At 45.2% G+C, this 26,112-nt stretch overlaps 1 protein-coding gene across 1 annotated transcript in view; it reads right to left on the reverse strand.

The window, feature by feature from the left end:
• The window catches only part of LOC146338034 (digestive cysteine proteinase 2-like), a 28,856-nt gene extending 12,549 nt beyond the window's left edge, over window positions 1-16,307 (reverse strand). The window contains exons 1-6 of the mRNA XM_084814403.1: window positions 16,145-16,307; window positions 12,259-12,330; window positions 7,678-7,770; window positions 7,118-7,290; window positions 4,395-4,635; window positions 3,540-3,741 (exon numbers count right to left, since the gene is read on the reverse strand). Of these exons, the coding sequence (XP_084670529.1) occupies window positions 3,540-3,741; window positions 4,395-4,635; window positions 7,118-7,290; window positions 7,678-7,770; window positions 12,259-12,295 (746 nt within the window). The 5' untranslated portion in view covers window positions 12,296-12,330; window positions 16,145-16,307. The remainder of the gene's footprint in view (window positions 1-3,539; window positions 3,742-4,394; window positions 4,636-7,117; window positions 7,291-7,677; window positions 7,771-12,258; window positions 12,331-16,144) is intronic.
• Between the last annotated feature and the right edge of the window lie 9,805 nt (window positions 16,308-26,112).

Consider the following 26,112-nt stretch of genomic DNA (forward strand, 5'->3'; position numbering starts at 1 on the left):
TGGAAGGACAGATACTGAAGCTGAAGCTCCAATATTTTGGCCACCTAATGCGAAGAGAAAACTCCCTGGAAAAGACCCTGATGCTGGGAAAGACTGAAGGCAAAAGGAGAAGGGGACGGCAGAGGATGAGATGGCTAGATAGCATCACGGATGCAATGAATATGAACTTGAGCACGCTCCGGGAGAGAGCGCAGGACAGGAAGGCCTGGCGTGCTATGGTCCATGGGGTCACGAAGAGTTGGACACGACTGAACGACTGAACAACAACAACAACTAAAAAGTCTGCCCCTGGAGGGGGAAGTCTGTCCCAGCGATTCGCTGATAATTACTGGCCTCACCTGGCTAACATCACGGGAGTAGAACATTTTTGTTTGCCAAGAGATATACCTGCAAACAGGCTTCTTTTATCTTTTTCTCCTCCATCATTTAGGCTATGAAGTACACCAGACGCTTTGTTGTTTTAATTTGACTGATAATAGTAACACTATAAATGTTCAAATCAATAATCTGCATAATATAGTAGCTGACATAACAATAAGACAAAACAATTGGCTAAACTGGTTAACCTCTTGGCTCCCAAATTTTAGCTGGCTTAGAGCATTGTTCATCCTAATTCTACCAGTGTTGTTCATAGGGGTACTGTTATGCCTTTGCATTCCTTGTTTTATGCGCTGTTTAACCAATCTGTTTTACGTCTCGGCTAATAAAACTGCCGCCCTCTACGCTCTAATAGCCCAACAAAAAGTTAAGTGATATGTCTGTTATAAAAAGTTTTGTATTGTGCTTTGCAGACTATTATGAGCATTCGCTTATCAAAAATGCTATAATTGTAATGAAATTATGCATTTAAGGGGGGAAATGTAGTAGCAATGTAGAGGGTCAGACTAAGTAGCCTCATGCAGTCTCATGCTTCATGTTCTTGCTGAGCTCTTTCTCCCTTTAATATATTGCTGTAGGCTGACGAGACACAGGAATCTCTTAACTTGTCACCAAGGCTAAGGTCATAGTGATATGTATCATGTTCTTTGCTTATCATGCCCTATAACCTACTTCCTGGGTTATAAACAAATTGTGCTAGGAGAAGAAATGTTGAGGAATGCAACCCCACACGGGAGGGGGAGGAGGAGCCGTTTCCTATGTGTCACAATATCTATAAAAACAATTTGCTAATGTAACTCGGGGCTTTTGGCACTTTGGGAGTTATCCCGGCCATAAAGCCTGCGCGTTAAATAAAGAAAAACTCTTTTTCCTTCACTCCGTGGTCTCTCTGATTTCTGCTACAACACTATGGTCAATGAGGCCTCTGCCATACTATCCTCAGCAATCTGGAAATTGTCCAGGCGCAGCCTCAGCACATTGCCACAGGGCAGCTCAGAAGGTGCAATGCACAGCTGAGCCCTGGAATATACAGGTTAAGGTGTGGTGATCCCAAGCCCTTGTCTATTGCAGACAGAAGCATCTACCGGAATGACCTGCAGGTTTCACAGATGGCTTCTGTATGCTTGCCAGCAAAGGTAGTCCAGGATGCTTCCCTCACATCCAGTTTAGCATGAAACTGTCAGGGTGGAAACTGAGCCCAGAGAGCCCCAGAGCAGTTCTGATTCTGAGGAGGAACAGCCATCCGTGGGAGAGGAGCCAGCTCATCCCTCACAGGCTCAGCACCTGGCAGAGATTCCTCCTGCCGGCATTCCAGTGATAGATAGTGACCTGGGTAGTGAGGGAGTGCGGGAGGGGGGCTTCTTAGATGCTCCACGCAGACGCAAAGAGCGACGAGTGATGGAGGGCGCGGAAAGGAGGCGTAGCGCCTGTTTGGCGCGCAAGCAACGGCCACCTCCCATGGACCCAAGGGAAAGAGGGAGGATCTCTCCCTAGCCCATAAGTTCTGGGTCTTCAAGTGACTCTCTTTCAAACGGGGATCAACTGCCTGTCCACACTGCTGTTTCTTTGCTTTAGCCGCTGGTGATTAGCATCTGAAAGAGTCATTAAGCTGTAATGGGATTAAAGCTTTGAAAAGAATTCCCTTTCATCTGTGTCTTGAGTTGGCTATTGGAATCTACTGAGAGAGGCCGCCAAGGCGTTCCTGACAGAAACCACAGAACTGAGATTATGGTGAGCAGAGCAGCAGGACATGGATTACATTGCTGGGGTCCTGGAGCCAAAGCCCAGGGGACACCCCCCCCCAGACCTTTTCTATTCTTATCCATATAAGAAAGTTGAAATTTCTTCCTCTATCCAAGCATTCACCAACCTGGCACCTTCCAGATGCTTTGGACTACAATTCCCAGCATTCCTGCCCATTGGCCGTGCTGGCTGGTGCTGATGGGAGTTGAAGTCCCAAAGTCCGAAGGGTACTAGGTTGGGGAAGGCTGCTTCAGGGTAGTCATGTTCGGGCACTGAGGCTCATGATCTCTGAGGGTCTACACCCCAGTGGGTCCCACTGACAAGAGCCCTTTGGAGTTGCTCCTCCTCTATACCACTGCAACCTGCTTCTACACCTGCCTCTCACTCTGGCTCAGAGAATGGTGGTGTTGAGATGGAGTAGCAGCAGAGGCCATGGCCTGCTTGCTCACAGGTTCTCTGCCTGTCAAGCAAGCAAGAAGTAGCAATGATGAGAGAACAACAGCAGCTAGGGGCAATGGTGGTGGCAAGGTAGACTCATTGAGGGAAGGAGCCCATTGGGGGTGTCTTGCCCATGGGCTCTCAAAAACCTGGAACCGGCATTGGGCTGCTCCATGGGAGGAAAAAGACCGGTGGATGATATGGACTGCTCCATATTGACGAAGTATGGCTAAAGGGACTAGAATTCGTATGGCATCAGAGGACAGGGGTTGCTGCATCTTTAACCAATTAACATCCTTAGCTCATGCACAAAAGGAAGGTGCTCCCTCGCAAATACAAGTCTATCAGGCCCAGGAACTCCTGTTAGGAACTGTGATGGGAAGTTGCCACATAGAAGCATCCTCAGCTTGTCGCTTAGAAGACTGAAATCATGAAGATAAGCAAAGGGCTGAATGTGCCTTTTGATTCCTGCATTGAGCAGGGGGTTGGACTTGATGGCCTTGTAGGCCCCTTCCAACCCTACTATTCTATGAATCTATGAATCTATTCTATGCCTGATCTTGTCTGATCTCGTGAGCTAAGCAGGGTCAGCCCTGGTTAGTACTTGGATGGGGACCACCTGGGAATCAGGCTTCCTGCATTGAGCAGGGGTTGGACTTGATGGTCTTGTAGGCCCCTTCCAACCCTATGATTCTATGAGCTCCTGAATTATCGCCCTGTGGTTTGCCAGTGTTCTACTTCAATGCTATCCTGCAGCACCAGCCTTCATCCTGCCCCCTATTAAGTATTCTGAACTCCACCCACTGAAATATATCCATGCGGATCTGACTCAACTGCTTGATTTTGACCACCACCACCCTTTCCCCTCTTTGTTTTTCCTTTGATGCAAAATCAGGTTCCTTATCAGGCCTGGTGTGGCAGAATTTGAAGGGCTCTGCAATTTAAGTCTTCCCGTTCCTCCTTTCTGCTGCCTCCTATACCTCACATTGTGGATAAAGTGGCTTTTCCTGTGCTCCGTCTCCTTCTCAGTCTTGTAGCTCTTTCTGAATCTCTCCTTGAAGTGATGGAACAGATGCTCATGGTCTCTGCTAACGTCTCCAGCTCCCCCAACAAATTCCTGCATGGGGTTGGCCAAGATCCTGTGTTCTGGTCCTATCCCAGGCCAATGTGTACACTTTACATCTGAGATGAAAAGCAAAAGCGTTAGTCATTCCCACGGATCAATCAGATACAGATTATTCCGCTACAGCAGTGGTGCAGAACCTCTCGGGGTCCCACTCCGGCCTGCCAGTGTTCCCCAGAAGACCATACACCCTTCACTTGGCTCTATTCCCTTCCCCCAACCACCAATGGTTCTGTGGTTTCCCAGCTTTTGTGCAGTTCTGTTTCCCATTTAAAAGATTGACATGCCTTTCCTAAGACTTAATTATTGGGAGGAAGGGCTTTAAGCTAAAATAGGCTAGTATGGGGGGGGGGGGGTTGCCCCATCTCTTTTGCCTTTGGCCACACCCGCCACTGGAATTTTCAGCCCGAGAACTGTATTCGATTTCACAGAAGTTTTCAGAGACCTCATCCCAATGATGGGCAGGCCCAAAGGCAAAGGGGGTGGGGCCAAAAGTACTGCCATACTTCAGCTTAAAGCTGTTACTACCAGTAAGAGAGGAATTCTGACTTTTTAAAATGGGGAAAAAAGCTGCACAAAAGCCAGGAAAACAGGAAAACGACTAGTGGTTGGGGGAAGCAGAGTGGGACCAGGGCAAGGGCTATCTGGGAAACCCCAGAGGGCTGGATTTGGCCCCCAGGCTGGAGGTTCTCCACCCCTGCTCTGCACATACCATGAGGAAGATCAAAAACGTTGGATGGGAAACTGCGAGAAAAGCTGGTGTAGTCGATCTCATACTTGTCGTAGTGGGAGCCCAGGAGGGTGTTGAACCCCCTCATCTCGTAGTGCACTGGGACAGGTTCGGGGGAAGCATCTGCCAGCCACAGCCTGTAGATGTTCTTCTTCTTGCCCCAATAAAATATGCTCTCCAGGACTGTACAGTGCCGTCCGTTGTAGTATTCGACCCGTACAGGCTGGAATTTGGAGTGCAAGACAGCAGAAGGGAGTGAAGGATTAGGATCATTCGTGGGAAATCAGGGAGGGCAAGTTACAAATACCATTTATGTGCCGCAACGGTTCCTAGAATCGGCCCACCATTCACACACATACACACACACACACACATCATTATGACTATGGCTGCAACATTTACAGTCCAATCCCATACGTGTCTACTCATAAGAAAGTTGTGAGTTCAATGGGCCTTACTCCCAGGTAAATGGGTATAGGAATGTGGCCTAATTTGAGTAAAAGAAAAAATTTTAATCTACCAAATGTGCACCTGATTAATCAAGGTGCAGATTTTTAAAATATACATTATTTTTAATACAAGCACCATCTTAAAAGACATATTCTCCCATCTCTCGCATAAAGGACGAGGAATGCCTCTTCTTAAGATGATGCTTGCTACGACGCAGATGTGAACCACCTGAAAACAAAACCGGTATGGTTCTGGCTTCAGAAATTTTGTTTTTACCCATATGAAATTCAATCAATAATTGACCCAAACTCACATGATTACTCAATTAAGGTTTATTTTATTGGATTGCAGCCCAGTTACGACGCTTCGAATATAAGAAGAGCCAGCAGGAAATGGCCACAGGAAAGGATAGTGGTTCCTGCTGCCCTTTCACTTTTAGGTATAGGGGAACCGGCATTATAACATCTGGACTGTGCATTTTTCACCCATTCTTATCATTTGTGGAATCACTTTTCTGCTATATTGACTGCAAGCAAATTGCAACACAATAGTTCAGTTTTAAACCACAACTGCAAGTGTTCTTGGAACATTCTCAAAAATACTCAACTGCAACTGACAACAGCAGCAGCTAAAATAATAAACAGTAGACACCACAGCCAAGATCAGCTGAAATAAAGCATTTGGCAAAACTTTGATAGCTAACTCTTAAACAGCCGTGCTTGATTTTTTTACCATATTAGATATTCAGTAACAAATTGGAAGGGATCTTTGAGGTCACTTAGTCCAACCCCCTGCTCAATACATCTTCTAATTCAATTTTAAATTTAAATCCTGGAATTAATTTCCTTTCAGCTCTAAATTAAGTCAGGTAATTTGGTCACCAATAACTTCCAAGGCCCTGCAGTGAAATCTAGCTTTCTAAATTCCTATCTCTGTCACTTGCCCCGTACTCCTTACCTCATACGGGCTGCAATCAGACATAACATCAAATCATGGTTTGTTTGTTTATTTGATTTATTAGCCACCCATCTGGCCAGCTACCCAGCCACTCTAGGCGGTGTACAGTATTAATAACAAATTTACATAATCAACTGAACAAAACAACATAACAAAACAACACTGCTCTAAAAAACCCTAACCCACCCCAAATGCCCACCTGAACTGCCAGGTTTTTAAAGCCCGGCAGAAGCTCATCAAAGAGGGGGCACGGCAGAAGTCACTAGGGAGGGAATTCCACAGAGTGGGGTCCACTACAGAAAAGGCCCTCTCCCTAGTCCTCACCAGCCTAGCTGTCCTGGCTGATGGGGCAGACAGAAGGCCTACCAAGCCTGATCTCGTTGAGTGGCGTCCCTGGTGTTGTTGGAGGTGCTCCTTAAGATAGACTGGGCCAGAACTATATAGGGTTTTAAAGGTCAATGCCAATACCTTGTATTTATAATTCTGAACCATGATGTGGCATTATGTCGGAACCTATGGCAGCTTATAAATCCAGGTTTACAACAGGTTGCCAAACCAGGATATCCAGCTAAAGTGTGAAGCTAGGTTGCAAGTTCTGCTGACGGTGGTTTGCTATCATGACTGAATTTACAGTTTGTTGACAAACCACAGGGAGACCCATTGCTCTACTGCACCACGGAAAACAAGAGTTGCTGCACCTCAAGAGGCTGCAACGCCGTGGAGACAGAAGTAAACTTATGAAGCTGTGTGCTGAGCAGCTGGAACATAAAAGGAGACAAGCAGCTCTAAACCATGGTTTGTTTGCTCTATATCTGGAAGCTCAAACCATGGTGTGGGTTCATATGTATGGTTAGCACAAACCATGGTTTGATGTGATGTTTGAATTGAGCCAGTGTAGATCAGGAGTAAACAACCTCAAGTCCAGGGGCCAAATCCGGCCTGTCTGGGGTCCCAATCTGGCCCTCTGGGGTTGTCCTGATGGCAATACTCCTTTCCCTGGCCTCACTCCCTTTTCCCCAACCACCAATCATTTCATGGTTTTTCTGCTTTTGCGCAGTTTTTTCCCCATTCTAAAAGGTTAAATGCTTCTCCTAAGGCTTAATTACTGGCAGTGAGAGCGTCAAGCTAAAATATGCTGGTATATTTTGTATTTTCGGCCCTGCCCATGTTGCCTTTGACCCCGCCCACCATGGAATGTGGCCCCCGAGAACTTCTCCTAAACAGAATTTGGTTCTCGGGCTGAAAGAGGTTCTATACCTTGGTGTCGATGATACAGAGAAGGATTTTGAGGGACTCACTTGGAAATCAGAGAAACTAGGAAAGACACTTTGAGGCCTAATGGGATTCTTAGAAGTTCCATTGACTTGGAAGCACTCCTTAAAGTTGACTTTTGTTTCTGTGGTTTCTGGAGTCACCTTGAAGCTGGCCCCAAAAGGCTTTATAGAGCTGAACTGGTAAGTGATCACCTGGCCTGAAACAAGGGGAGAAACATTCATTACACCAAATATTTCATTGCCTCAAACCACATCTGCTTCTTATTTCATTACAGTATCTACCCCACCTTATCTATCATGCTCATGTCAGGAAACAACATTTCCCTGTTATAAATGTTGGATAAATTTGAGGCTTGCTCTCAAAGCTCTGGTAGGAATAATAATAACACATTATTTTATTATTATTTTATTATTATTAATAACTTCTGCCTGAGATCTTGGAGAGCTGATATCTGGACAAATAGTCTCACCTGATATGAGACAACTTCCTAGGTTTCTAAAGCAGAAGTCTTTATTCATGGGATAACAGAACAGATGCTTTCACTGGGCTCTCTATCACCACCTTGGTACCCAACTTTTCTTACCGTGATAATACTGGATACGGCTTTTCCCTCCAGTCCCGTTGAACCAGGCTTCAAAGGGCTCCTCTATTTCAGCATAAGGCAGTTTGAGAATCCCTGAAGGAAGAAAGGTGGGGACAGCTGCTAAGCCAGAGCAAAAACAGCGCAGTAGAGAAAGGGGATCGGAAGAGATGGGTTGGGAGTCCCTCAGCAAAACGTTATGGGAGTTATAATAGCATCCACTTTCAGTACCACAAAGAGATATGTGTCAATTATAATAGGAAATGATACAAGGTCTAGCAGAAGAAGAACCTCAGCCTCTCATGGGAAATAACCAGGGTTGGTCCAAGATGGCTGAGTCTCTTGGATGAGAAGCGGGTCTCGTATATGTAAGCCTCCACCCCCAATGCAAACATGCCAAACTGCAATTTGGTATTGCAGGCTAATTTCAGTTCTTCCTCACTGTCACAGTTGTTATTATTTTTTCCATTTTTACCCAGTATACCCCACTATGAGGGCTCTCAAGGGAGCTGCCAGTGTTCTATCTTTTGTATAGTTCAGTTTTACCACTGTCACAAGCACCTGTTGGATAGTGCCTGTGAAGTCCCTGCTTACTAACATGAGATGCAGCCTCTACCCAAACTACATAAAGAATATTTAACCATATTTGTTGTATAAAGGATGAATACTGAGAGAGCAATTCTGTGGCCCCTGGACATTATCTGAGGGGCCATACAATGCAGTCCATCTCCTCCAAGGCTGGAGGCAGCACTCTGACCTCAGATGAGGAGATCTGACTGTGGATCTGCCATCCACCACCACCACCCCAGACCTTCCCAGCTGCCATGGAAAGCTTTGCAGTGGCTCTTTCGCCTAAGATTAGGACTCCGACCTTTGGAAGGAAGGAAATGGGTATGCTGGGACAGGCCAATGAGCAGGGAGGAATAAGGCCATGGATCTACAGGATCCAAAGGCCTCTCAGTTCCCATGCCTGCCCCTGGCAGGGAGGGAGCATTAGACAGGCTCAGAGCCCCATCTAACATAAACAGCTATTTCAGAGGACAAAGAGGCAAAAATAGCCTCTGTCACACTTCCTGCCCTGCCAGCAAGACCTCTCCATCCTTTGGTGTCTAACCCATAGTTTTGCGTCCTTAACCTCTTTGACACATGGAGTACTTACCCACCTGTTTAGCAAGGTGGGGGGGAGTTGAAGTCGCACCCCTTTCCTCCTCCATAGCCATGCCATCCTATTATTTAAACCCTTTATTTAAAAAAAAAAATCATTTCCTTTGAAGGACCTGAATTCCCCTTTCCAGCAGCTTGTTTCCTGGTGCAACAATGCATTCCCCCTTTACATTTGTATGTATAGAAATGTTCTAGGATTGTTCAGCATGAACATCTCTCACTCTGGACAGTGTTATTCCCGTTCCTAATTTTTCCACCTTTGCTTACGCTTAAAGCCACCTTCATAATGAAGCACCTTTGATATACGGGCATTGCTCTCGTCACAAATAATCCAGCCCCTAATAAGTGGCATTTAAATAGGATTAAGAAAAATTAGCATAATACAAGGAGATAATAAACATTATTCCACTGAGCATTTGGAAGCTGGCAAATAATAGCTAGAAAGAACAGGTGGTTGATAACATTTAAGTAATGAATGAATTTATAAAGGCAGTGACTGATAGAAGGCCGCTATTTCCCCTCCAAAAGCAGGATTGTGAAAAGGAGAGCTGATATGTGGAAGGTGCCCAAGAGAGTCTTTTTTTCCAGCTTGCTTTGAGATTTATTTTTCTTTGGTTCAGTGTTTGCACTAACCCTGCAGATTCTCCAGGTGTGCCTCTGTTGCGCCAGATGGTCTGTTCTGAGGACATTGCTCTAAATATTTAGGGCTGCACGCTTCAGTCAATTAATGCAATCAGACAACGAAAGCTTTCATCACAAATTAAGACCTCCTCCCCCCCATCTCCACAACCTCTTTTTTCACAAAATAAATTAAGGATTTAATAGTGGTGGTCTTCTTCTCGCCTGCCCCAGTGAGCATAGCTTTGAATTGGAGAGATGCAATCCTTTAGAACAGCTTTCCCCGACCTGGGGCCGTCCTGATACGTTGGACAACGACTCCCATTTCAATTCAGATCATGTTTTTTTTTCTTGCATTTTATATTATGGTATTTTATGGTTTTAAGTTTTGTTTTGTGAACCGCCCAGAGAGCTTTGGCTATTGGGCAGTATAAAAATTAAATAAATAAATAAAGTAATCAAAGCCTCTCAGATTTGCTAGATAATGCAACAGAGATGTCATCTGATCCAAGAACATTAGAAATAAGAGGAAACATCTGGATATATAGAAGTGACATAACACCACATGCCCTTAAGCAGGAGGATAATACAGGTCATCATTAATATACAGCAAATACCACACTGTGGAATATTCCATCCACACTGTTCTATACAAGTCACATTGGCTACAGTAGTCTTTGATTCACACCAGAGCATCTGACGAAGGCAGAAGGCAAAACATTCAGCTTTAAGATATTAATAGGGTGCAATCCTATTGTTGTTATTGTTATTGTTATTATATTTATATTTATTTATATCCCACCTTTTCCCACAGTACTGGGACTCAAGGCGGCTTTACAACATTAAAAACTTTTACCGTTAAAACATATAAATAGCAATATACAAAAGTTAAAAATATAATTAAATCATCAATAATATTAAAATTGTATAAAATATCAAAAATTTTAAAAGATAGCAACAACATAAACAGTATCAATCCATCATATTCTCACCGATCCATACTATCTAAGCATCCTATGATGATTAGACAGAAAACAGTCCTACAACTCCCAACATGCCCCAGCCAGCCATGTGGGACTTTTGAAGGATTGTTTTATGTCTAAACATGCATAGGATTGCACCTTTAGTCACTGTAACTTTCCCCCACTTAAAAAAAATGTTCTCAGTGAAAGTGCTCAGTCACCATGAGTTTAACCTCCAAACAACCCCCCACTGCAACACAAAACCAAGGGTTTATCCCTTGAGCTGGGCTTTCCCAACCCGCTATGTCCTTCAGATATTTTGGAATAACTAACTCCCATATGCCCCAACCAACATGACCAATGGTCATGAATGCTGGGGTTTGTAGTCCAAAACATCTCCAAGCGTTGCAGCCCAGAGATCCCCACAATAGAAATAAGACATCCATGGCACCTCCCATCCTTTCCCTTACCTGCTGTAGCAAGCAGGACTCCAGGTGTGCTTTATAATAGGGAATCTCTGGGCTGCAACCTAGCAACCCTATTTGGCCTCTTCTCATGCACTGCTCCCTCCTCATTTTAGGTACCTAATGAAATGAGTAGACTAGAAGAAAGGAGATCTTTGCAACCCAAAGTTCCACAGTGCAATGCAGTCGAGAAGTCTTTCAGAGGGGACCTCTAAATGTATTTATTTTTTCAAAAAGCTTTTGCAGCAAGGGCCTTTCTCCTCCACCCACAAATCCACTGTGTGTGGACTGGAATTTGTGCTATGGGTACTGTGTGGGGGATCACACCCTCAGAGGTTTACATAAAAACTGTCCCCGTCTCCAGTTCTCAGGAAAGGTCCTTAAGACTTATCATAGCCTCCTCCCACCACAGTGCCCTTAAATTTGGCTCTGTGTAGGTGTGACATCATGATACTCTCAAAGGGGCAAGCCTCTATCAGGCCACTGTGAGACCTGAAGTATGGCAGTGCCTAGTGGTACCAGGCTCCACAATTGGTCAAAACAAAACAAAACAAAAAACAGCGAGGGTAGGGCAGAATGGTGGATCTAAAGGACCACCCATTCCCTTATGAATCTGCCCCATCACTGAGGTCATCTTTGGAGGCATCCTCCCCCAGAGATTATTCCAGCTGCTGCAGTTAGGTGGGTGGCAACTGGAGATACTGCCTTCTCAATGTTGGCACCCGACTAGGCAATGCCCTCCCAAAAGATGCCTGTACTTTTATGAGTACAGGCCAAAGCACTGTTATTCTCTGGGGTTTTAACAGAACAAGAAAGTGTTACATGCTATTTTATGTTTAATCTGTTTTTCAGTGGTGCTGATTTTATTGATTTGATATTTTACATGATGGTTTTTATTGTCTACTTTTGACATCGGAAGCATGAACAGATTTTCAAGTTATATGACAAAGAAGAAGCTCCACTGTGTATCTATTGGATTAAAAGGCAAGCTATACATTCCTGAAATAAAAACAATTAAGAGTGTAATCCTTCCTGTGCACAACTAGACAGAAAAGCTCCTACAACTCCCAGCATTGCACCCTAAAAGACACCAATGGGAAAGCCAAATTTGCAACATTTCCATCTCTCCCCAATGGGTGGGTGGGAAGCAAGGCTAATTCCACATGGCCAAAACTGAAGGGAACAGTTGGCCTCCTGCTTAGGTGAATAGGACGTGATGGGGAGCATGAAATAACCAAGCCAAAGAACAACCATATATTTTATGTATTATGCAAAATCACAAATCTTAATCAAGATCCATGTAACCGTTCCTCTGCCTTTTCTCTACAAATCATACAAATCACATTTTCCTGAAGCATTCAAGGGAACCACTTTACCTGTAACATGGTAGACATCCCCAAACTTGGGAAGCATCTGCAGATTTGTGTGTAGATGGATGCAATCCACCACTGAAATGCAAAAGAAAGAAGACAAAACAATGAAATTTGATTACTTTGATGTATAGGATGCCTTTCCTCAAAGGAAATCACATTCAAGGCAGTGCTCATTCCTCTCCAGGGCCAGCCCTACGATTAGGCAAAGTGACGGATCTGCCTTAGGCAGCTAATGTTGGGTGTCATGAAAGGGCAGCCAATCGCTGGTTATTTAATTATAATTTAATTATTATTAAATTATAATTAAATAACCAGCAATAAATTTGAATAATAATAATAAATGTTAGTGCTAAGAAGTCGAAGAGGTATTTGTGGGATTTAATAACTTGGCTTGCCTTGGCTTCTAAGGACCTTGACTTGGAGGGCAGAGGCATCATTTTCTGATTTGCCTCAGGCAGCAAAATATCTTGGGCCAGCCCTGTTCCTCTCCAAGTCTATGGCAAAAGATTTTCATTAAGATTATCTTTCTCTAATGAAACAGAGGCAAAATAACACATGATACGAAAGAATCAGGATGTGGGTACAATTACCAGAAGAGAGATCCCATAGAACAGCCTTCCCCAACATGTTGTCCTCCAGATTTCTTGGACTACAACTTCCATCATGCCTGAACATTGGTTGTGCTGGCTCAGGGTGATAGGAATAGTAACCCAACACATAAGGAAGGCACCATGGTAGGGAATGCTGCCTTAAAAAATCTGCTGTAGACATGCATACAGATGTCGTCACCCCCCCACCAACTGTCCTTAATTCTCTACCACCCTGCACCGCGCGATGTAGCCACACAGAACCTTCCCACATTTTGCCCTGGATTCAACAGTGTTCCTATTAGTGTCACAGCTTTTACTCCTGAGTCTGCTTGGTTCTCCTACAGGGTACTCTAGGAGAACCACTTTCACCTTGAGACGAAAAGAAAACTACATGTCTGTCCCTCCAATAATCTGAAGGATGACAAATAAAAAAGACTTACCAAGGAAACAAGTCCATGCTAGTAAGAAGAAGAACAGCATCCCCATTCCTGCAACACTTACAGGTCAGACACACTATGACTCAGAGGCACCTCAGCAGGAGCTGTTTTATCAAGCAGTGGTCAATTAGCCAGTGGTTAATGCTAGGCCCACCCAAGGGCGGGATTAGGAATGCGATGGAATGTAAGAATGGGACTGGAGAAGGCACTGATCTTATTGGTTGCTTAAAGCTTCCCACAAGGAAACAGCAGATCAGGCTGCTAAGTAGTTTAAATAAGTGGATCATAGCCAATCCAATTTACCACTGGAGGCCAGGTGTAGGGTTCCATCTACATGGAAATGAGATGAGAAGCACTTTCTGGTTTTATCCGGATTTTCATGAAATTACTTTGGTCCGTCAGGGGCACACGAAGCAAGAAAAAGGGAGTATACACTACCCCAAACCCCATTTTCACAGGTCACATTAGCACTTGAAACCCCCATACTTCGGGTTGGGTGGGTGGAGTAGAACATCAACGATGTAGGTGCTGCTCAGTGAATGAAAGAGGCTTGTTCCCTGCCTCTGCCCCTGCTCCCCTGCTCAGGGAAATTTACTGGAAGCACTGCATTAGGACCCTGTACTTTACCCCACACCTCTCCCCTCTCATCCGTCATTGGGATATTGTGAAAGATTAAAAAAAATACTGCGCTATTGTGAATGGGAAGAACAGGTTACATAATCTGAATGCATAAAGCAGTTATTCCGCTATTGTGAATGATGGAAACAGTGCTACCACACTTTTATGAATGGGAAATACAGGCTACGTACTGTGAATGGGGAAAGCAGCTACTGCGCTATGGTGAATGCCTGAAATTGTGCAATTGCACTATTCTGAATGGGAAATACAGGCTACAAACTGTGAATGGGGAAAGCAGCTACTCTGCTATTGTGAATGTCTGAAAAAGCGCAGCTGCCATACTGTGAAAGGGAAAAAGTGGCTAGATTTGTGAATGGGAAAGCAGCCTTACTGTGAATGGGGAATGACCGTGATGTGCTGTCGCTCTGCACTAAACCAGCTATGTAGATTGGGCTTAGGATAGCAAGCTGGGTATCTGAACCTGAATCCCCTGGAATATCTTTCAACTTCCTAATACAGCACCTGTGGAGTTATCTTCCCTGGATTGCTCTATAACATAGAGTCTATTTTCAGACAGGTCTTCCAGCAGAATACAAAGGAATGTGTAATCTACGCAGAACACATGTGAACAGAAACACGATAGTCCAGTTTGGTATGCAGAAATTAGTGGCCTGTACCTTGCAAATGACTTCATGTACAAAAAGCATGGATTCCATTGTGGTCCGCATAATGTGAATCGCTTGTTTGGGGGGCCATTAAAGATGGGGGCCAAAATGTATTGCATATCCTACAACAGCTTTCCCTGACCTGGTGCCCTCCAGATGTGTTGGACTACAACTCCCAGCACCCCCATCCAGCACACGTGGTGCTGTCCACCTTCTTGGTTTATAGGCTCTCAGTCAGAGCTGGCTTTATGTCTGAGGGATCTCCAGGAAGGCCCTAGTGGTGGACTTACTTGGAGGAAGTGGTTGGGTCTGGGAATCAACTCACCAGCTTAAAGTTCTTGCAGTGCCCCAGAACAGTCAATGTACCATCATTTCGCCAGATCCTCCTGGGCGCTATGGGAAAGTTAACATGGCAGGTGGCTTCCCAAACTCAGCTTCCACCTCCCAGGTAAGCCAACAGCCAGGGGAAGAGGTGAGTGGGAAGGAGGTCCAAACAAGCATTGATATCCATGCTTGCTTGATAGCAATGGGCCCTGGTAGGCTGTTTGGGTGCTGGCAGCTGCCACATGGTGTTGGGCGCCCATGCTGGCCTTGCTCTCAATTCTCTGGCAAATGTGTGCACCTATTCAGTCCCCTGGTATCTAAGTTATGGTGACCGGTGGTAACCTGAAATACTCTGATTCGTAAGATTGCAGCCTTTGAACTAGTAGAAATGGGGAAGCAGCCTTAAGCAGAGAAATTATGAAAGAGAGTAGGGGTAGGGAACCAGTGAGGATTCCAACTCTCAGCATCCCCGCCCATCTGCCATGTTTGCAGGGGATGATGGGAGCTGGAGTCCAACAACATCTGGAGGGCATAGGTTCCCCACCCTTGGTACAGAGCCTCATGTTAAGCATCACTCTCCACTGAGAATAAAGACACTTTTTGGTCCAGGGAGCCACACTGGCATCTCCAAATTGGATCCTAGGATACTTGTGCATGTTCTTATCGTGTCCTTCATACAAGTATCCATATAGGCTCTGTCCGTTCATTCATTCACCCTACTGCATGCTGCACAGGATGCCTGCCTCATACACAGTGGAGGCTGGTGGCTCCAATGTCAGTGGGGCAGTAAATCCACTCCGGGTTCCAGTCCTAACCAGTTAGTGCTCTAAAGGAGCTATCCAAGGTGCAGAAAGCTCCTTTAGAGTTCTGACTGGTTCTGACTGAAGCCGCCCCACTGGCATCAGAGCCACCAGCCTCCACTGCTCATAGTTTAGATCATGTGTATGGTTGAGGGAAGTGATGCATGCCCACTTTCCTCCATCACACAAGTGAAGCCACCCTTTTCCATCCTGGTGCCCTTCAGATGTGTTGAACTATCACTCCCATAATTCCTATCTAGCATGGCCAATGGCTGATGGGAGCTGCAGTCCAACACATTTGAAGGGCACCAAGTTGGGGAAGGCTGATCTATGGACAGTTTTCACCACAATAGCTAAGCATTCAGAAGCACTGTTCCTCCACATTCCAGTTACAAGCAATAGGGTAGAGCTAGTTTCGTTAAAGTATAAAAATTATGCCCTGTTCATGGGCTTACCAGAAGCCTCCAGGCTGGCAAAGACTGGAAACAAGATGTCAGACTAGATGGAACCTTGGTCTGATCCAGCATGGGCTCCTCTATGTTCTTTAATGCCAGAAAGTGGAATATTTAGGATTTCATTCTGATGTCATCTTTTCTCCTTCCTGCTCCAGATCCATCTGGTTTCTGTCTCAAGGTTAAAAGCAATCTGTTCTCCTGCCCTTTGTGTCAATATGTTCTTTTTGAAGTCATAACACAGCTGGATAAGAAACCAGCCCTTTCAACCAGATTCTGCATTCACAATTGACATTTTAATATGCACTAAGGATGGTTGCCTTGTTTGGCAAAGTTACTCCATGTTTTCTTAAAAAAAAAAAAAAAACACAGGCAAATTATTCCTCCCCACCCCTTAAAAAAAAAAAACCTTGATGAATCACAATTGCAACTTTAAAACAGGGAATAAATTTTACATAACTCAAATGTATGGAAACTACGGGTCTACTTTGATCAAATAATAAATGTGTTGTTGATTTTTAAATCACAACATAGTAAAACAAAGTTGCAGATTTGGGAATAAAATATTTAGCTTACAAAAATTAATAAATGGAGACCAGCAGTGAGTATAAAACAATCTCTGTCTATTCTCCTTTACTCTTAAATAGTGACAATGCAATCCTATACACGTCCACCAAAAAGTAAGCATAATGGGGTCTGCTCACAATTTTAGTCTGGCCATTGCAGCAAGTCTCAATTTTTTAATTTTAATATCATACTAACCTGCCAGTATTATAATTAGTAATTCATTATGCTGTTTTTGAATTGTCTTCTGTGTCTCAGTTAAAAGAAAAGTTGTGGCTCCATTCTGATAGAATAGCCTGGGATCTTTTCCAGTAGAATCTGAATTTTCCTCCAGCATCTGTTAGCAACAAATCAAGGTCCCCACCCCCTTTGAGCTGGTGGGCACATTTGGAATTTTGAGAGAACGTTGTGGGTGTTTGTGCAAAATAGCTGCCATAGAGAGGCTTGTTCTTTCACAAAATGGCTGCCATGGTGGGCGTTCCATAAATTGCTCATTTGTTATCTTGATAGGAGTAAACTGAAAAAGGAAATTCGGTTTAAGTAATAGAGTCATCCTTGCCAGTGAAATACAGCCCATAAAAAACAGATTCAATTTCAATCCCTTATTACAGCAAAGTTAGTTGATATTTTCTGCCTGGTCTGGGGGCCATCTACATGAGCCTTTTACTCCAGGGTGGGTGTGAGTCAAGGTCCTTTTGATTAGATGACGCAGTCACCACTTCGCAGCCATCCGTGGTTTTCTCCCGGAAAATGCAGATTTCCAGGGAGGCATTTTGCTGCAATGTTTTTTGGTTTGCTGCAGGTTTCCCGCGATTGTGAACTGCCTGTCCTTTCCCCAAACTGACTTCGCATTTTGTGGTGGGTGTGTTGTAGGTGTGCGAAGAGCTTCCGTCGCTCTGTGACGCCCCTTTACTCCCCTGATCCCTTCGCAGCTGTGCAGTTACAGAGGCACAGAGAGGCGTTTTCATCTATTTAATCACACTTTTGCACACTTTTGCAGCTTCATATCTTTGCAGTGGTTGCTTTTGGACGCAATGCCCAAGGGCCAGGGGGTTCTTGGGGGAGGTCCAACATCGCTACGGCCACCATTTCAGAGTGACGGGTAGGCACGTACTGCTCATGCTTGTGAGTGTGAACCATTGAGAGAGTCTCAGGCTGGGGAACTGACAATCAGATGGCGTGGAAATGAAGGAGCACAAAACACTCACTTTTTACCTAATGAGGGACAGAAAGACACAGCAGAGCCCCTAAAATACAAAATAGCCACTGAAGTGTTGCACCCCCACACTCACGGGAATGCAGTGTAGGATAATGGCAAAAAAAGGGCATGGCGGAGTCTGTTAGGGAAATGCGCAGTAAATCTCGAGCGTATGGGCCCCTTCACACTGGGCTTTTATCCTGCGATTGAGATTGCTCCTTCATGGAAGTTTGTGGGCTCTTTACATGACGCAGTGACCCTCCTGCACTAAATGCCCTTCATTCCATTTTTAAATAGATCGCAGATAGTGAGCTATCAAATTACCTTGTTGTGTTCGGCTTCAGTTTCCTCCATCAAAAGAGTTAAAGTGGCAAGAAGATGAGCAAGATGAATGAAAGATAATGGAAGACTCAGGTACGGGGAGAAGGAGGGGGGAGGGGGGGAAAGGGAGCACGTGTATAAAGGGAGTTGTTTAAATCCTGCATTTAAAACAGAAGCAGAAAGCCCCCTTTTAAAAGCAGGATTTTAGGCTGATGTAGAAATGCCCTATACCACAGAAGCTACTTTGAAGCTGAAATGCTGCACAATTTCAACAGGGTGTGGGGTGAAAGCGGTGCCATGTAGATGGGGCCCTGGACAATCTTTTGTTGCCAAGCTCTACTTCAGAGCAAATCTATACAGCACCTCATCTGCTCACAGTTGGGCTTTGGTAGATAGGATGAGAAATATCTGAAGGAATGGCAAGCATATTTTCCCTTGGACAACCCTATATTCTGTATGCTCAGCCTAGGGATGTATGGATTTTAAGACATCCATTCCATCTTTGTTCTGCGGATCCACTCATTGATGGAAGTAGATTTTTAAAACCAGAATTTAATTCTACTTGTGCTAATTTGTATGATCACCCCCCAATTTGCAAAGCCCCTCCCACCCATTCAAAAACCAATTTGCAAGTCCGCAGAATCTGTGTGACTCGGAAAAAGCCGGTCTGCTGCAAAACCCACCGGTCAAATTCATAGAAGTCCAAATTTATTTGAATCTGTTGCAGATTTCTCCGATATCCCTAGCTCAGCCTGCCAGATGCAATGAACTGCCCCACCTAAAGAGTTTGATCCAATAGGGCCAACTCTTGCAGGAAACCACGTAAGAGGCCCAAAGTCAGCTCGGAATCTTGTTACAAGGCTGGCCATCAGGCAGTGTGAGGCCATCGCCTCTCGCGGTAGATGTTTAAGCAGGTATTTAAGCAAGGCTGGATAGCTGGGAGACCCTTCGTTGAGCAGGGTCTTCCAAGTTCCCTTCTAAATTCTATGACTGTACAGCCCTGTTCAGGCATTCAAACTAGTAAGTGGGAAGGGGCCACAGGGCCGTTCTTGATCTCCTCATGTTGATGGGGAAGATCTGAAGGGAGATTGTAATTTGTAACTGTGTTCAGCTACAATCTCCTTTCAGACATTCCCGGCCAACATGGGGAGGTTGTGGGTGGAGGGGTGGGGCTCCGCACCCTCCTGTGCTTACAATGTTGAATGCCTGAAGAACACTTATTATTACACTAATGGCAAAGTAGAGGTACTTGATTTACTAGGGAAAGGAACTAGAAGCCGAAAGTCTCTGCTTAATTGGGACAGTTGGAATGCATGGAGTGTCAGTGTGGTGTAGTGGTAAGTGTTGGACTGGGACTTGGGAGACCTGGGTTCCAGTCCCAGTTCGACCCTGAAACTCACTAGGTAACTCTGTGCCAGTCACTGACTCTCAGCCTAACCTCCCTCACAGGGTTTCTGTGAGGATAAAATGGAGAGCAGGACCATGTAAGCTGCCTTGGGTTCCTTGCAATAAGAAAGAAGGTGGGGTAAACATGTAATAATGAATAAATAAATAAATAAATAAATAACAGGAAATCATATTTCCAAGTTTTTGTGTGTCCCCAAGCAATGAATAGGAGCTGTGTCGTACAAGCAATTTGCCACATGCAGGGCCCAAGCATGAGGATAGAGGAAGGTACACTTTACCAGAGCTTGGAGATCCAAGACTGTAGCAGCCTAAGCTGCAACCCCATTTCCATGTGGGAAATCTTTTAAGGCTAAATTGCAGGTTATACCTGAGGATATTTATGGAAACTTATTTCCCTGCATCTGTCTATTGTCCAGATCTTGTGGGATTTGCTGGAACCAATGATAGAGCAAAACAAGCAACGGAGTTGTTGGCCCGGGCGCTTCTCTAGAACAGAAACTGTGTGCTTGCACAGTAACTAGGACTTGGGGTTCGAGAGACAGATTTACACTCCCTTATGTGACATGCTTTCTCAAGAACTACCAATCCCATAGTTCCTTGTGCATATGCAGGATTGAGGGTCAGCTGGCAGGAAGGAGCAAAGCACCATAATAGGGACATTGGTCCTAGGGACTGTGGGAGCCAGTGCTGCTGGTAGGATTTGATATATGTCAAGTAAATGTCTACTCATATTCACATACCATAGTGCCTACAAATCATGAGATTATATATACGGGATGGGATTGTGGTAGGAAGATCATCTTCAGCGTTCTTTTTCTGGGAGCTCCTTCCAAAGGAAGTGAGGCGGATGGTTACCAAGGAGAGGGCTTTTCCTGCCGTGGCACCCTGGTTGTGGAATGAGCTTCCTAGGCTCACCTGGTACTACTCACATTGTGCTCTTTCCAGCGCCACGTGAACACCTTTTTATTTTCCCAGGCATTTTAGTCTTTTAGTTGTATTGTTTTGAATCTGTTAATTGTATTTTAAATCTCTGCATCGCTGCTAGGTTTTATTTTGGTTGTACTTTTATACTGTAGTTATAAACGTTTAAAGTTTATATTGTATTTTATAGCATATTTTGTGATTTTAGTTGTTGTGAACTGCCCAGAGAGCTTCGGCTATTGCGTGGTATAGAAATGTAATTAATAAATACATATAAATATGTGTGCAGGAGAGGCCCATATTGCAAGTTTGTACTGGGCCCAGAAAAATTATGCTTGGGCCCTGGTCACATGGAACTGCATTTCAACAGCCCATCCACAATACAAGGTACACATATATGAACTGGACTTTTGACAACTTCAGTACAGTTGTATCTCTATGGGTAACTTCAACTGCAATACAACACCAGCCATTACCTCTCGTAGTGTGCCACCATGATGCTGAGTCAGTCACTGGAAGGGACAATCATGAGAGAACAGATTGTTAGCAACATTTAGGAAAACAACGACAACTAAGAACAACTTTGCATTTTAGTTCATGCTCTGCCCAGGTTTGCAAAATGCGGCAAGCACAGCTGCCATCTAAAGAGAAGAGGCGATTGTGCGCAGAAGTGGGCCCCAAGGTCAGATAATGGAATGGAAACGAATCAGGCCAAAAGTGAAGCTAACATCACCCTACATTTCTGTGGCCACCCAGCACCAGGATCTTATCTCATAGTCATAATACCATCGTTCCAGCATCATACTGACAAGGAATGCAGGGTGGAGGTCGGATAATTATCAACATATTATGTGAATGTTTTCCAGCTTCTGCAAAATCAAGGAGAAATGTGTTCTTTTTTCATTTGCAACAATGCCTGGTCTGAAAATAATAATTTTCTCTCTCTTTTATTTAAATGTTGGTTTTCTTTGCTGAGTTTGCATCGCAAGACATTATCACCCATTTCTAAAGGAAAATGACTTTCTTAAAGGGAAAGAACAGGACAAGCAGGATTTTTTGCCCAGTAACAAGATTTTCCTTGTGCATTGGGCTCCTGCCTTCTTCCTTTCATCTTGGTATAGGATAGGTGCATGAGCAAAGTGCTCCTACTGCTCTCGAAGGGTCACCTGCATGCATATTTATTACTTATTTAAAATATTTTCGCATAGCAGAGTTCTCCTGCAACCATCACATGACCTGCTGACCTGCAGACTTCTTCTCCCAGACTATACCTGGGACTCACTAGTCGAGACCTGCAGACAATGTGACTATACATCTGGTCACCTTTTTCCCCACCCCTGCCCCCCACTAGCCCTTTCTTTATATCATTTTATCTTACCTAAAGAAGGGATTGGGGATCTCAAAGCTTACACAATTGGGGGGGGGGGCACGGCAATCTTTTGGTTGGCCTAACAAAGGTATTATAGCAACACAGATTTTGGAATTTCAATCAAAGATAACAACATGGGGCTCATTTGATTGAACAGCACCAACTGTTCAGCACTACAGAATCAAGTTATGCTGCTTGCTCAAAAGCTACCCAGTGAGTTAGTTTCATGTCTAGATTCATTATATTTATGTCCTACCTTGCCTCCAAGGAGTTCAAGGTGGTATATATAGTTGTTTGTTTTTGTGGTTGTTGATGGTTTAAAATTGTTATATTTTTGTATGTAACTGGTTTTATATTGTATTTTTAGGGTTTTAATCTTTGTAAATCACTCAGAGAGCTTTGGCTATTGGGTGGTATAGAAATGGAATGAATGAATGAATGAATGAATGAATTCCCATTATATCCACACAACAGCCCTGTGAAGTAGGCTGGAATGAGAGAGAGTAACTGATCTAAGGTCACTCAGCGAGCGTCATAGTGGATCAGGGACTGGGACCTGGACATCAGGTCTGGTTTTGGTACAAAGACTGCCTTGGTCACCCTGATAGATTACCTATGCTGGAGAAGGACAGCAGGAATTCAACCCTGCGGATTCTTCGAGGCCCAATCTACACAGGTGATTTAGGGTGGAGCAAGAGCACATCAGGGTTGATTGCTACACATGATGTTGTCGCCACCCTGCAGCAACCAGGCAGCTTCCCTCTCAAAAAGGTGCATTTTTGCAAAGTCCTTCTAGTGCGTCTTTTTTCCTTAAATGCAGCTCCCGTGCGGTTCCGCTGCTGGGTGCCCTGTTCCCCCAAATTAAATTCTGCACACTGGGCGTACCTAGGGGTGTGTCTGTGATCTGGCTGTGACCTGGTTAAGGCATGGGGCCGTCCCTTTCCCCCCTACATTCTCCCCCCCCCGGTAGTAGTCGCTTTCAACACCGGCTTCTTTTCCCACTTAGCACTCTTACTCAGTAGTGCCATTTGGCTGCTGGCCTTTCCTGATTATTTTTACTTTGCACTATTTCTCAGTTGCACTGTTTCAGTGCTTCGGGGTGAGTTAGAGCTTGACTGTCATTTCCGTGTAGAGAGGAGGCTACAACACTGCTACTTGTAACGTAGCCCTGTAATCGCACAATTGTGCAATGTTGCATTAGCGCTATAGTCAGAATTGAGTTGTAGTGGGGTAGTAACTCATGGGGGCAGCAGAGCTTCAATACTGCTGCTTCGCAGTCCTGTAATCCCACAGTTGTGCAATTTCACACTAGCGTGATAGTCAGAATTGAGTTGTACTGGGGTAGTAACTCATTCTCCACCCTTACAATGATGAGGAGTGTGGGGAGCAGGGTTCAATATTGCTAATTCACAGTCCTGTTGGATGAGAGGAGAGAGGTATGGGGTAAACTATGGGATGTAATTCGTCTCTTCCATTCAGCTTCCCAGAGCAGGGGAGTATTGAAAGGGGTGGGGAGCAAGCCTCTCTCATTCACTGAGCAGCACCTACATGGTTGATGATGTTCAGTTCTCCTCGCTGGACTCTGCCCACCCAACCCTGAAGTATGGCGGCTTCAAGTGCTGTTTGACCCGTGAAAGTGCGTTTTTAGGGCCTCTGTACTCCCCTTTTCTTGCTTCGTGTGCTGCTGACGGACCAAAGCAATTTCATGAAAATCCAGATATAACCAGAAAACACTTCTGAAACCGTTTCCATGTAGACTGGGCCCTGGTCGTCTCAGTGGTTTGTAATACAATCAGACACAGTATCATTCAGGTATAGATGGCGGAGAATTCCGCCACGGATTTCAGTGAGGCCGAATGCACTGGCATTCAGCCCCCCGAAATCCATGGCAGAACGGCCTGCCCCCCCCCCGCGGATTCCCCCCAGGACGAGACTTACCTGGGGCGGATGTTCTGGATGGCGGCGGGTCCGGCAGCGGGTCTGACGGCAGTGGCGGTGGCAGCTGGCCTTTCGACCGGCTGCCACAGCCGCCATTGTCATCCTGGTCTTTGCCCTGACAGGCTACGTAAGTATTTACGTAGCCTAACACGGCAAGCCAATCAAAAAAACAAACAAACGGCGTACGCAAATGGCAGCGGCTACGGCATACGCAAATGGCGGCGGCTTTTATTGAGCCCCAAAATATTTACATAGGCTAGAATGGCGAAAAATAAAGGAACGCAAATAGCGCCCGCTACGCTATTTGCGTTCCCCTTTTTTTTGCCGTTTTATCTTACGTAAATATTACGTAATTTATTTTTCGCCGATTTATCTTACGTAAATATTTACATAAGATAAATCGGCGAAAAATAGGGAATGCAAATGGTGGCCGCCGTAGCCGCCGCCATTTGCGTATGCCATTTTTTTTTTCTTCCGGAAGGAAGTTGCCCAGCGGCCAGATTTCCGGCTGCGGGCAGCCCCGGCTGGCGGCTCTGGGGAATCTCCGCGGAGCGGAGCCAGCCGGAGAAGAATTTTGGGGGGAGGTGCGGAGTGCCTCCCCCCCACCGCGAATCGCCTCATCGAAAAGGTAAGTGACTTTCGTACGTCCCTACATTCAGGGTCTTGTAGTGAGCTGCCATCAGTAAACTGACCACACCAGCTTTTTCTCCATTTTCATCAGATTCAGGCAAAGCAATGGGACTACTGAACTGGTGCCTGGAATCAGAAATGGGGCTCAATAAAAGCCAATAAACTAAAACTCAATCCTGACAAAATGGGGAGTCTGTGGATAAGTGGTTCGTCTGCTCAGGGAGATGGTATTCAGCCTGTTCCAGATGGGGTTGCACACCCCCTAAATGATCAATTGTGTACAGTACTCCTGGATCCAGCTTTGATACCAGAGGTCTAGGTAGTCTGTGTGGTAAGGAGTGTCCTTCATCACCATAGGCTGTTGCACCAACTGCAGCCTCTTCCAGACAGAGATAGTTTGGCCACAGTTACTCATACTCTGGTAACGTCTAGGATTGACTACTGTAATGAACTGAGTGTGGGGTTACCTTTCTGTCAGGAGCGCCCTAGCTGCCTCTTGTAGTCCCCTCCAATAGCCAACTCAGGACACAGACGACGAGGATTCTTTCTGAGGCTTTATCCCTTTATTACTTTATGACTCTTTCAGATACTAATCACTAGTGACTAAGCAAGGAACAGCACTGGGGAAAGATAGCAGAGTAACCTAAGCGCCAGGTAAGGCAGTTTGTCCCCTTTTGAAGGGGAATCACGGGAAGACTCTGAACGTATGGGCTATGGAGAGATCCTCCCTCTTTCCCTTGGGTCCTCGGGACGCGACCGTTGTTTGAGCGCCAAACGAGCGGCACGCCTCCTTTCGGCGCCCTCCATCTGTCGTCGCTCCCTGCGTCTGCACCGAGCATCCAGCAAGCCCCCCTCCAGCGCTCTCTCACTGCCAGGGTCACTACCTATCCCAGGAATGCTGGCAGGAGGAATCTCTGCCAGCTGCTCTGCTTGTGAGAGATGATCAAGCTCCTCTCCCACGGAGTGCTGTTCCTCCTCAGAATCAGAACTGCTCTGGGGCTCTATGGGCTCAGTTTCCACCCTGACACTTTCAAGACTGTTTGGACATTTCAGTTAGTTCAAAATACCGCTACTAGGCTGTTGCCTGGGATTGGACAGTGGGAACAAATCTCATCAGTTTTGAAAGAACTTCACTGGCTTCCTGTCCATTTGTACCATTTCAGGGTGTGGGTCCTGTTGAGTCAAGGGATTAGCCCAGTTGAGGGTACTGCTGCACCAGGTTCTCAGGGATACAATCAAGAAAAAAGAGTTCAGATCCAAGGCTAGGCATAGCAAGGGTCAGTTTCCAGGATGGTTAGCATGGGGGAGAGTCCAGAAGCGAGATCAAACAAAGTCAAGATCAGATACCAGTTAAAGAAAGCAAGGAGTGGGTAGCGCCATGGAAAGCTCCAAGTAAAACTGGGATGGAAGCCAGACAAGCTCACCTTGTATGTTGCTCCAACAACTGGCAGACTCAACTTAGCTTTAAATAGGACTTCAGCTTCCTGTAGGCTGCTAGCTCCTCCCGCACACTGGATGAAGTCTCCTCCCTTCAAGGGGCCATGCTTGATTTTGAAGACTTTGGCTGCCACAGCATGGAGCCGTGGTGGCAGTGGCTTCAGAACATAAATCCTTGGGATCTGA

The sequence above is a fragment of the Heloderma suspectum genome, chromosome 10 (genome assembly GCF_057233095.1).
Source record: "Heloderma suspectum isolate Gila_16-S chromosome 10, 16-S_ref, whole genome shotgun sequence".
NCBI lineage: Eukaryota > Metazoa > Chordata > Lepidosauria > Squamata > Helodermatidae > Heloderma > Heloderma suspectum.